Below are 13,255 nucleotides of genomic sequence, written 5' to 3'. Positions count from 1 at the left end.
GAACAAAAAGACAAATGATAAACTAATGACCAATAAGCACATGAAAAGATGCTCATTGTTAATCATAAGAGAAATGCAAATCAAAATCACAGTAAGATACCACTTCCCACCCACTAGAATGGCCATGAACAAAAAGACAAATGTAACAAGATTTGGTGAGGATGTGGAGAAAATGGAACCCTCACACTCTCCTGGTATTAATGTGAATGATACAGCCACTTCGGAAAACAGTTCAGCCATTCCTCAAAAAGCTAAACTAGAGTTGGGGCACCTGAGTGGCTCAGTCGGTTAAGCGACCCACTCTTGATTTCTGCTGAGGTCATGACCTCAAGGTCATGAGATCAAGCCCTTGAGTAGGGCTCCATGCTCAGTGTAGAGTCTGCTTGAGATTCTCTTCTCTCCCTCTACCCCTACCACCGCTTATGTGCTGTCTCCAAATAAATAAATAAAATCTTAAAACAATAAGGGAGGGGGGTGCCTGGGTGGCTCAGTCAGTTAAGCATCTGCCTTTGGCTCAGGTCATGTTCTCAGGGTCCTCCTGTTCAGTGGGGAGTCTGCTTCTCTCTCTCCTTCTGCCTTCCCCCCCGCTTGTGCTCTATCTCTCTCAAATGAATAAACAAAATCTTAAAAAAAAAAAAAAAAAAAAGCTAAACTAGAGTTACCATATAATCCAGCAATCCCATTCCTAGTTACATATGCTCAAGAGAACTGAAAACATACGTCCACACAAAACTTGTACACAAATGTTCATAGAACTATTCATAATAGTCAAAAGTTAAACAACTCAGAAATGTCTGTACTCAGTACAGCATGCATCACTTGATCTCAGGTCACGAGTTCAAGCCCCACACTGGGCACAGAGCTTACTTAAAAAAAAAAAGTCTCTACACTGATAAATGGATAAATAAAAAGTATATACATAAAAGGGAATATCATTTGGCAATAAAATGAAGTAGTGATACATGCTACAACACAGATGGACCTCGAAAACACTACACTAATTAAAAGAAACCATTCATTCTTTTTTTAAAAATTTAAATTCAATTAATTAACATATAATGTATTATTTGTTTCAGGGGTACAGGTCTATGATTCATCAGTCTTACATAATACTCAGTGTTCATTACAACACATACCCTCTCCAATGTCCATCAGCCAGTTACTCCGTCCCCCCATGTCCCTCCCCTCCAGCAACCCTCAGTTTGTTTCTTAAGATTAAGAGTCTCTTATGGTTTGTCTCCCTCTCTGGTTTTGTCTTGTTTCATTCTTAAAGAACTACATATTGCATGATTCCATTTATAGGAAATGTTCACAACAGTCAAATCTAAGGGACAGTAAGCAGATTAGTGGTTGCCTAGCGCCAGGGGAGAGAGAGAAGAGACTGGAGGAGAATGGCTAAGGAGTATGAGAATTCTCTTTGAATGATGAAAATGTTTAAAAATTTATTTTGGTGATGGTTGTATAACTCTGTAAATATACTGAAAGCCATCAAGTTGTACACTTTAAATGTGTAAACTGAGGGGGCACCTGGCTGGCTTGGTCACTAGAGCATGCAACTCTTGATCTCTGGGTTGTTAAGTCTGAGCCCCATGTTGGGTGTAGAGTTTACTTACAAATAAAATCTTTTTAAAAATTAAATAAATAAATGTGTAAATTAGTATGGTGTATGAATTATATTTCAATCAAGCCATCTAAAAAAGGAGTATCAAAGATAATGATGTAATATATTCCCTATGGTAAATGAAAGTAAATAAAACAAAATTTAAGAACAAGATGAAATAAAAACTAAGAGAGTCTACCACCCACAGACTTTTACTCAAAGTACCTAAAGAAGCACGTCAGCAAGAATAGGGAACCTAGAAGGAAGGCATGAGATTCAAGAAACAGTAATCATAGAACTGGGAAAATTTTGTTGATAAATTTAATCACCGAGTGCAAAAAGATAGTAATGAGTAAACTGTATTTTTTAACAAAAGAAAAACTAAGACACAGAGAAAAAAACTGGGGAAGGGATGTGCTTATTCAGTGGGTAAGGTGTAATAAGGTCCTTGTCTTGTTCAGGAGGGGACTTGAAATACTGAACAACTCCAGGCTCAGATAATTTTAGAATTCTAGCTAAGCTAAATTCTAGCCACGCTAAAATTTGATAGGTAACACTAAAAGAAAAGAAACATAGCATATAGCTTCCAAACCAGAAAAAAAAAGAGAATAAAGAAAATTCTACCAACATGATAGAAGGCAAAAAAAAAAAAAGAGGGAAAATGGTAAAAGAAAACTCCTAAATTGCAAACTAAAATTACTCAGAGCCGGGCTATGAAACTTCTACATATCAAGACTTGGAAATATGGCTAAAGCAGGACGTAGCAGCCTTCAATGCCTTTATTAAAAAATAACTCTCAAACAAACTAAGTGTTCAACTCAAGAAGCTATAAATTACAGAGAAAACTCAAGAAAGCAGGAAGACCATAATTACAGATAAGAATTCAAGGAACCAGAAAACTTAAAAAAAAAAAGAGAACTCAAAAACTAAAAGCTGACTTTCTGAAAGACTATAAAAACAAAGAAACCTAAAGCAAGATATTACCAAAAAAGAGAAAGCTTAATATTAAGAAAGAAAATAATCATATGTGGAATAGAGATTTTTCAAACATAAGCAATTCCTAAAAACAATTTCATATCAACACACTGAGCACATGGATGAAAGAGATTATTTTCTAAACAAATATTACCAAAATTGATTCAAGAAAGAAAAAAACACCTGAAAAAATAAACAAGCATTAGGTATACTAGTGGTTAGTATAGCTAGCTAAAGTCTAAGTCAGACATCACCCACCCACCCACTAGGCTCAGACAGTTTTATAGTTGAATCTTATCAACTTTTCAAAGAAGAAATAACCTCTATGTTTACAAACTGTTTTATGAGGGCAGTATAAACTTGATGCCAAAATTAGAAAAGGTCAGCATGTTTCAAAACACCACATACACATTTTTGTGTGTGTGACTACAGGTGCAAATATACTAGACGTAAATATACTAAACAAAGTATAAGCATAAAGTATAGGTAAATTTAATTCCACAGTGCATGAAAGGAAAAATATAATAAGTGGGTTTTCTCTATGAATGCAAAGATAACCATCAGAAAAATCTGTCGGTGTTTATTCACCGTATTAATGGAGTTAGAGACAAAAAGCATATGATCTAAGGGCACAAGGGAACTTTATGAATTATAGAAAATGCTCCATTTCTGAATTGTGGTGATGGTTACATAGTTGTATAATACATTCGTCAAAACTCAAATTACATGCATAAAATGGATGTATTTTATTATATGTAAATTATTCCACAATAAAGTTGGTTAACAAATATATGATCTCTGTGCAAAAGTACTCAATAAAATTAGACACTTACTTATAATTTTAAAATATTATGACCACTATCATTGCTACTAGTCACCATTATACTGAAGATTCTAATCAATGTAACAAGACAAAGATGTATAAAGTAGGAAAAAGATAAAACCCATCATTACTTGCAAATGATATGATTATCTACATTTTTAAAAATCTAGCTAAAACTAGATAAACCATTAGAACTAAAAAGAGTTCAGCAAATAAAAATCAATGGTGCTCTTAAACATCAGCAATATTTGATTATAATATGTAATCCCAAAATGCTACCATTTACAATAGCTACAAAAAGGTATCTAGGAACAAATAAAAGATATGTAAAACCTATATAAAGAAATTTATAAAACACTATTTTTTTCTTATAACCATCTTTATTACACGTTTTTAAACACTTCTCTACATCATTACAGAATGCCTACCATATCCATTCCCTTAAACAACACTGTTCTCAAAGAAACAAGTGGGCAGCACTCTCAGAATCATCTTTATTACTTATGTTTATAAAACGCTATTGAACATTTTGAAAAAAACAAAATGAGATATAATATGTTCACAAATAGGAGGACGTACATTGTTAAACATGGCACTTCTTTCTAAATTAATCTATAAATTAAATGCAATTCCAATCAAATCCCAAAAGATTTTTCCATGGAATTTAACAAGTTGATCTTAATAATGCCTATGGAACAGTAAAAGGCCAAGAACAGGCAATAAAGTTTTGAAGAAATTGCAATGTATCAAGACTTCTTATAAAACTACAGTAATATAAAAGTGCGGTTAATAGTGTACAGACAGCCATGTCAACCAATAAAAATAAAAAGAGAGCCCAGAAAAAGACCCCAAAATATATGGAAATTTAGCATATTAGAAAGTGATTGGAGAGTGACATTACAAAGCAGTGGAGAAAAGATGGGACTATTGGTCAATCAGTGATGCTAGGACAAGTGGCTATCAGTATGTAGGAATTAGATTCCTTCCTCGTAAATTGTGGTCCATATATACAATGGAATATTACTCAGCTATCAGAAAGAACGAGTTCTCAACATTTGCTACAACATGGACGGCACTGGAGGAGATAATGCTAAGTGAAATAAGTCAAGCAGAGAAAGACAACTATCATATGATTTCTCTCATCTATGGAACATAAGAACTAGAATGATCGGTAGGGGAAAAAAGGGATAAAGAAGGGGGGGTAATCAGAAGGGGGAATGAAACATGAGAGACTATGGACTATGAGAAACAAACTGAGGGCTACAGAGGGGAGGGGGTGGGGGAATGGGATAGACTGGTGATGGGTAGTAAGGAGGGCACGTATTGCATGGTGCACTGGGTGTTATACACAACTAATGAATCATCGAGCCTTACATCAGAAACCGGGGATGTACTGTATGGTGACTAACATAATATAATAAAAAATCATTAAAAAAAAAAAAAGATTCCTTCCTCATAAAATGAAAAAAAAATTTCAGATGCATTCAAGACCTAAACTTGATAATCAAAACTCGATAAATATCAACGGATCTTTATGTCACTTGGGTAGAGGATTTCTTAAAGACACTAAAGAACAAATTATAAAGGGAAAAAAACTAGTAAATCCAACTACATTAAAATTTATATACAAGATCATTATAAAGTTAAAAGACAAGCCAAAAATTGAGATCAATTATTTAACCAAATTGTGCTTATAACGAAAGGATTAATATCCAAAATGTGTGTGTGTGCATGTGTATGGATATGTGCCTGTATGTACAACTCTTAGAAGTAAGTTCAAACAAACCAAGAGAAAAATAGGCAAACAATATAAACAGGCAACTCACAGAAGAAACTGAAGTGTTAGAAAAACATAAAGTAAACTCAACCTTTAAATACTACCGGGTGCCTATCAAATTGGCAAAAATAAAAATTGTGTGTGTGTGTGTGTGTGTGTGTGTGTGTGTGTGTATAGAAAGCCTGACAGTAACAAATGTTGGCAAGATGTGGGAAAGCAAGAACTTCCAAACACTGCTGGTGGGAATGTAAACCTATACTTTGGATGGATAATAAAGTTCAAATGTATCAGAATGTTATAGCTGAACAGTAATAGTTCAAATGTAATAGCTGAAGAGAAACAAACTCTACGACCTAGAAATTCTGCTTCCGGGAAATCTACTCCAGAAATTCTGTGGCATATTTACACTATACAAGGAGACAGTTATAAGAATGTTCTTGTAATACTATTTATAACAACACAAATAGAAATATCTAAGTGTCTCTCAAGCATAAGCAGTGCTGTATTCATATTCTGGAATACTATATATTAGCTCAATGAATAGAAAGCTTTGTGTATATACAATGTCAAGGGTGAAAAAGTTGCAAAATATGATCAGTATAATACAATTTATATAAAAATCTAAAAACAAATGCCATACATTATTTACGGTTACACATCTATAGAATAAAAGCATAACATGGACAGTAAGGATCCACTCAGCTTGAGGATAGTGATTACTTCTGAAGTAAGAGAGAATAGAATAGGATGGTGAAGGGGTACAGAGAAGGTTTCAAGTGCATCCATAGCTTTTAGTTCCTAAAAAGATCTGAAACAAATTTGGCAAAAATGTGAATAGCCCTTAAAAATAGGTGGTAGCAACAAAGATGTTCATTATGTTATACTCCATATTTTCTATATGTTTGAAATATTTCAAAGAACTTCTAAAAAATCAACTCTGTCCAATATATATACAATGGAATGGGAAAAAACAAGAGTGAAACAGGAAGACCTTCTAGAAAGCTTGTGTAGAAATCCTGGCTAAAGTGATGGTGATCCAGACTGGAAGTGATAATAGCAGGATGGAGACAAATAGATGAATGTGAGATTATATTTCAAAGGAATAATTTGTAGTTTCTTGATGGAATGGATATGAGGAGTTCAGGGGAGGAAAGACTCAAGGCTGACTTCTAACTAAAGCAATAATGTAGATGAAGGTGCCACTTACTCAGGGAAAACGGGGAAGAACCAGTTAAGGGCATGAAGGAATTCTGTTTTATGTTCATCTTTTACACTCAAACATAAGCTCTTTAAAGGGAGAATCTGTCTACTTTATCTCCATATACCTCAAAGATCCTAACATAACTGCCAAATCAATGTTATACATGCTGGCTAAGTATTGCTTCTTGAAAACCAGAAAACCTTTAAAAATGTCAGCTTTCAAATACATCTGATATCACTTAATATTCTAATAACAAGAAGAAAAAACTTACAAGAAGTTCCCACAAAAATTTTCCCATGCAGCTTATTCAGACTTTTAGGTTCTATACAAATTTATGCTATTTTCCCAAGCCATTTTAATTAATTTTGTATGATTTTACCAGTTAGATGTATTATAAGTTATGCAGTATTATAACGTATGCCGTTGTAAATGAGATAGGATTTATCCTAAGGTTATTATTTTTTTAATTTTATTTATTTATTTGAAAGAGTGGGGAGAGGGAGCACGAGAGGGGGGAGGGGAAGAGGGAGAGAGAGAAGCAGATCCCCCCTGAGCAGGGAGCCAGACACGGGGCTCAATCCCAGGACCCTGAGATCATGACCTGAGCCAAAGGCAGACGCGTAACCGACTGAGCCACCCAGGCGCCCCTATAATAAGGTTATTATTACATAGTATCTCTTTATAAACCAGTACTTATGTATTTTAGTTACAGATTATTGAACCCCTCATCTTCTGGAATTCATAATACAACCCTGGTAAGTAGGCGGAACAATGCTGTAATATTTACTGACAGAGCTGGAATTCACACCTAAAGCATCAGGCTCCAAATCTAGAATTTACCATTAAAAAACTGAAGTTTGAAGAAATCAAGGGAGACTTGCCCCAAAATACACAGCTAATAAAATTGTAAGCTAATTTTGCTGTGCTTACAGAACTGATGCTATTCTAAGTTTATAAACATTATGAAAGTGTTATAACAACAAAATCTTAAAATTTATCCAAAAGATATTCTCTAATTATTCTTTTGCTTAGTTTTGAAGTTAGAATCATATGATATAGAGGATTTTTCCACTATTACTACATAACTGGAATGGTAGGAAAAAAATCATGTAGACCTTAAAGTCATTTAAGTAAATTTGTTCTCCTTCCTAAGATAAAAAGGTTACAAGTTACTTTAGAGGATAATTATATCTAAAAAGTAATACTTGGGGGGTGCCTGGCTGGCTCAGAGCATGTGACTCTTGATCATGAATTCGAGCCCCACGTTGGTGTAGAGTTCACTTAAAAAAAAAAAGAAAGAAAAGTAATACTTGGGCAATTATGATACCACAAGTTTCAATTATTATCTTTATGTTGTTCAAACTCAAAACAAGTGTATGTCAACTACTGCCTTTTGGCAACTTTCCCTTTTTAGTGAACCTAGGTCAATTTTTATTTGTCAGAGTGAATGCTGTGATTTTAACAAATTTCTGAGTATCAGTACACTTGTACATCCCCCTCTTGGTTTATCCCCATTGGCTTTGGGAGATTTAGGAGGGGCAGGGGACATGTTAGAAAGTAGTGCACAATTTGACAAAGATAAGGTACACAAAACCGTAAGTACAGGTAGCCCATACAAATAAATCAATGTTTTAATTGTTTTTCTAATAGTTCAGAAATAGTACTTAAAAGGGGGGTATACATGGGTGGCTCAGTCGGTTGAATATCTGACTCTTGATTTCAGCTCAGGTCATGATCTCGGGGTCGTGGGATTGAGCCCCACATCAGGCTCTGTGCTCAGCACAGAGTCTGCTTGTCCCTCTCCCTTTGCTCCTCCCCGGCTCGCGCGTACATGCGCACTCGCTCTCTCTAATAAATAAATAAATAAAATCTTTAAAAAAAAGAAAGAAAGAAATGGTACTTTTGAATGCCAAAGGAAAACACCAAAAGGTCTCTTAGGAAAACTGTTACAAATTTTTAACTGTGACAATAGAGCCATTTAAAAATATATACGATCCACATTTTTAGTAATGCAAATTCTGTTGCTGGATTTACGTAAGTTTTTATTAATTTTATTTCTCTGAGTTTTAAAGGATGCATCTAAATGGAAACAGAATTGAGTTCAAAGGTATATCAAGTACGCATATGTTTTCTCAAGTTCAACATTATATTTTTATTGGATTTTATTTTGTAAACAATGAGAAACCAATTTTCACACTGGGGAGTGACACCATGAATGCTTTAACAGTATAACTTTGGCTGTAATACAAAGAATGGACAGTATAGTAGCAGTTAGAAATGGGAGAGTACTATAATAGAAGTTAGAGAATGAGAAGGTGTTGTAATAGTCTAGGTCAGGGGAGAGCTTTATAAAAGTCCAGATTCCTAGGATCTACTCCTGGAGATTGCTGAGTCAGTACATTTGGAGCAAGTTTTTATAATCCTAGAGAAGAGCTAAACACAGATGACTGGTAGTGAGTTAGAGCATTGAAGGGAAGATACCCTTCATGCTGACACCTTTAAAAGAGTATCAGAACTCATAAAATATTACAAGCTGATGCTTCACTTTTACCACAAAGAGCACTGACTTACCTGGATCAGGGTCATATTTTAGGTCCAATGGATGTACAACAGGGCAATACTGCTTCTAAACACAATATAAATTAAAAGAGATTTAATCACTTAATCCTTCATATAAACATTTCCTTCAACCAATGTAAGCAAATATACTATTAGCTGGTCAAACCATTCTTTTAAAGAAAGAAAAGTGGGTTGGGTCACGTGGATGGCTAAGTCAGTTAAGCGTCTGTCTATTGCTCAGGTCACCTCAGGTAGTGATCGTGGGGTCCTTGGATAGAGCCCCGTGTTGAGTATTAAGCTTCCTGCTTAATGGGGAGTCTGCTTCTCCCTCTTCCTCTGCTCCTCACCCCCCCCCAATAGTGCTCTCTCTCTCTCTCTCAAATAAATAAAATCTTAAAAGCAAGAAAGAAGGAAGGGACGGAGGAAGGGAGGGAGGGAGGGAGGGAGGGACGGACGAAGGAAGGAAGGAAGGAAGGAAGGAAGATTGAAAGAAAGAAAAAGATCCTGAAATCTACAGGAAAGGAGGGGAAAAGATCAAACTAAGTCTGAATTATACCTTTTATAGCATTGCCACCTACTGCATACACTAAGAAATAGCACCATAAAAAAAGTTTAAGAAAAGCAAACAAGCAAATTAAGGGCACAGAAACTGAATTTTGTGTTTAAAGTACAAGGTAGTCTCCAAATTATGAATAGACTGTTTTTCAAAAGTTCATTTTAAGACAAGTGTTTGGAACTCAGAACTCATATTTCCACAGAAATTCTGTTTTAAAAAGTGGTCGCTGCCATATCATCACGCTGAAGCCTGTACACTCTGTGATATACTGGGACTATGAGAGCAGAACTATAGCAAAGGATCCATGGGCTCACTTCGGCAGCACATACGCTAAAATTGGAACGATACAGAGGTTAGCATGGCCCCTATGCAAGGCTGACATGGAATAAGATCTACAATTTCGCAAAAAGAAAGAGTAAAATGGTTCCTCCTTACTCCTGCCCAAAGCCAGCAGCAACCAAAAATGTTTTCTAAAAGATCTGCCTTTAGTATCCTCACCCCATCCATCCATCTTGCATCCATTTTTAAACTTCCACAGTGGTACCCCACCTAGGCCTGCAACTCTCTTTCTTTTACGCAATACTGATTACTAATTAGATTTTTCTCCAGGAAAGAAGGGGGTAGTTATAGGGAGAGAGAAAATAAATGCATTTGAATGTTTTTCCTGGGGAAACTTTAAAAAGCAAGGTTGGGGGAGGGGGAGGATAGAGTAGGGTATTTTTTTGAGGATGCTTTGGAAGAAAAAAAATGAAAAATTCTGCTTATATTTTTTCTCATAGAACAATGTCTTTATTGCCTAAAACAATTCCTGACAAAAGGCGACTAGAAGATTTAAATGTGAAAGTATGCTAATCTCAAAAATTAATGACAAAGAGTATAACATAATTTAAAGCAACATGTGTTTCTCGCTCCAGAGGCAGTGCCATTCCCAGCAAAACTACTCCCACCCCATCATGACTTTTGGAGCAAAACAAATTACAAACAATTCATAAACCAAATTTCGGTGTTATGAACAGGTATCATCCTTCATCATCAATTTAAGCTAAAGGGGTCTTCCAAAATATATAAACATATACAAATAATGTGCCAAACACAAATGACAAACAGAAAGAAAAGGCTTAAAAGATAAATTTATTGAGGCACCTGGGTGGCTCAGTCAGTTAAGTGTCTGACTCTTGGTTTTGGCTCAGGTCATAATCTCAGAGGTCATAAGATCGAGCCCCAAGTCAGGCTCTGTGCTTAGCAGGGAGTCTGCTTGAAGATTCTCTCCCTCTGCACCCCCTCAAACTAATAAAATCTTTTAAAAAAAGGATAAATTTATTTTTCCTTCCTGGTCTCAGAATTGTAAAGTTAGTCTTCCTTCCTCAAATTCTATTTTAAAATCAGCTGTGTTCAAAATCTAGTATAACTTAGAACAGGAAAAAATCTTATAAGAGATAAACAGTAGTAATTGAGGAAGAAAAGACAAAGAAAACAAAATGTCATCTGTGTCCACACAGATTAAAATTAAATTACTTTAATTTTTTTATTGTAATAAAATAGACATAACACAAAATTTATTATCTCAAAGATAAATCATCTTACCAGAATTTCTTGTTTTGCTTTTATGGTTTTGATGACACATTCAAGGATCTTTCTGGGATACTGCTTACGTTTTGTGGCTACATCTACTATGATTTCATCAAACTGATCTTCAAGTATTTTGATATCAGAATCTATTTCAAGAGAAAAACAGTATCAAAAAATTTCTTAAAACACATTGCTTTTGTTCTATATAGAAGTATAACAAGCTAAATTTAGAAAATACAAAATAATTAAGAAAAACAAATATGGTAAGTTAATGGATGCCCCCACTTTGGTAATTAATTCATTTATTTACTCACTGAAAATCAATTACTGAGCCCTATGGGAAGCCAGGCCCAAATCAGAAAAATACAAAGATGAATATAACATGATCCCTGCTTTCTAAAAGCCCACAGTTCCCTGGAAGAAACATAACTGCAAAACAACTTGATAAATGCAACTGAGGTATGAACAAAATGCTGTTTGGACACTGTACAATGGAACACTAACTCTGCCTGGGGAATTTAAGGCTTTAAACAGAAAGCAACATTTGAGCTAAGCCTTAAAATGTAAATCCACTGGATTAAAAAAAGGTGGGACAAAAAATAACAAGGTGAAGCATTTTAGGCAGAGGAACCTGTATTTGCAAGATCATAGAGGTTTTGGGAAACTTTGTTCTAAAACTAAACGTTCTAAATGGCTGCAGGATAAAGTATAAGGAAAGAAGGATGATAAAATATAAAAGAACTAGACTGTAAAGGGCATTTAACGTCAGAGTTTCTAACATGTTTTGACTTCATTATGTGCTACACCAAAGCTGTGACAGTAGCAGAGTGGAAAAGCTAAATCTGAGATAGACACAACTGGATAAATAGTAGGAAAAAGTAAGAGACACGGTGACTTCATAATTTCCTTAACTAAAACTATTTATCAGTGGCTTTCCTGCTTTAAAATAGTAAATCTCAAACTTCAGCAGAATAATTACATGGGGAACTTGTCAGAAGTAGAGAAATTTTGATTCAACAGAGGCCTCTGGAATGGGGCCCCAAAATTAAGCACCCTAGATGAAATGAATGCAGGTGGTATATCAACCTTATTTTGAAAATCACCTTTAAGAATAAGTAGTTAAAATACTAGAGAATGGGGTGCCTGCGTGGCTCAGTTGATTAAGGGTCTGACTCTTGATTTAGGCTCAGGTCATGATCTCAGGGTCTTGGGATCCAGCCCCGAGGGGCTCCGGCCTCAGTGGGGAGTCTACTTGAGGATTCTCTACTTCTCCCTCTGCACCCCTCCCCACATGCACACGTGCACCCTCACTCTCTCTCAAATAAATAAATCTTTTTTAAAAAAAATACTAAAGAGCTAGGTCATTGGCTTAACTGGTCTCACATCACACCTGTTCTGCTATGTCATAGTCTATGCTAGAAATTTATCTATTTTATTAAGTAGAAGCTTAAGAAGTCTGAAACAGTGATATTTATTTTTGGAAACCTTCAAACATTGCTGACATATATCAGTGTGTATACACACACACACACGCACATATTGGGTAAAGATTAACGAAGTACATCAGGTATCTCTCATTCATGTAACAAATATTAAGTCCAACTAAATTCTTTTGAGAATATTATGAGAAAAACAGTCACTGCTTACTTTGAATACTCATTTTGATGAGCAGCCCTTCCTAAATTTTAATTTATCCATTTAAAAAGTTCAATCATTAGCCTGAAATAATGTACTATTTCACAGTATAAAAAAAAAAAAAAAGTCTCCCAGCTAAATCTTCTATGGAGGAGGAAAGTGGTTTTTCAGCGCCACCTAATGATAAAGCTACAAAACTGAAATGTATAAACAATTTGAGTAGGGAAGATTTTGTCACCAATTTAACAAGTATTTACTGTGTACCTACTATATGCCAAGCTAAGTGCAGAAAAATAAATATAGCCCCTGCTCTCGAGGAATTTACCCTTTAATTCTTAAATGTCCCCGGTCAAGCCTGAAATCAAGTCCTTTCAGGATAGTTACAGAGGAAGGGAGAAAGTTGTTTTCACTTGTATGTTCATTCATTCATTCTTTCATTTGTTCACTCATTTCGATAATGATCCCAGGGAACAAAACGGACAAAAACCCTCTGCCCTTGCGAAGCTTACTTACTGCTTCTATGTATTAGAGCAGATACAAACCCTTTTAATCCTATCTGC

The 13,255-nt window shown here is 35.2% G+C and overlaps 1 protein-coding gene and 1 pseudogene across 1 annotated transcript in view; one reads left to right on the top strand and one right to left on the bottom strand.

Annotated features, from left to right (window-relative positions):
- The window catches only part of NSL1 (NSL1 component of MIS12 kinetochore complex), a 34,486-nt gene that overhangs the window by 15,716 nt on the left and 5,515 nt on the right, over window positions 1–13,255 (bottom strand). Inside the window, exons 3-4 of the mRNA XM_008701162.2 lie at window positions 11,076–11,206; window positions 8,948–9,002 (exon numbers count right to left, since the gene is read on the bottom strand). Of these exons, the coding sequence (XP_008699384.1) occupies window positions 8,948–9,002; window positions 11,076–11,206 (186 nt within the window). The remainder of the gene's footprint in view (window positions 1–8,947; window positions 9,003–11,075; window positions 11,207–13,255) is intronic.
- Window positions 9,798–9,893, top strand: LOC121104142 (annotated as a pseudogene).

Source organism: Ursus maritimus, unplaced genomic scaffold (genome assembly GCF_017311325.1).
Source record: "Ursus maritimus isolate PB19 unplaced genomic scaffold, ASM1731132v1 scaffold_2, whole genome shotgun sequence".
Lineage (NCBI taxonomy): Eukaryota > Metazoa > Chordata > Mammalia > Carnivora > Ursidae > Ursus > Ursus maritimus.
Note: the sequence above shows the minus strand (reverse complement) of the source record. Positions and strands in the feature narration are given on the sequence as shown.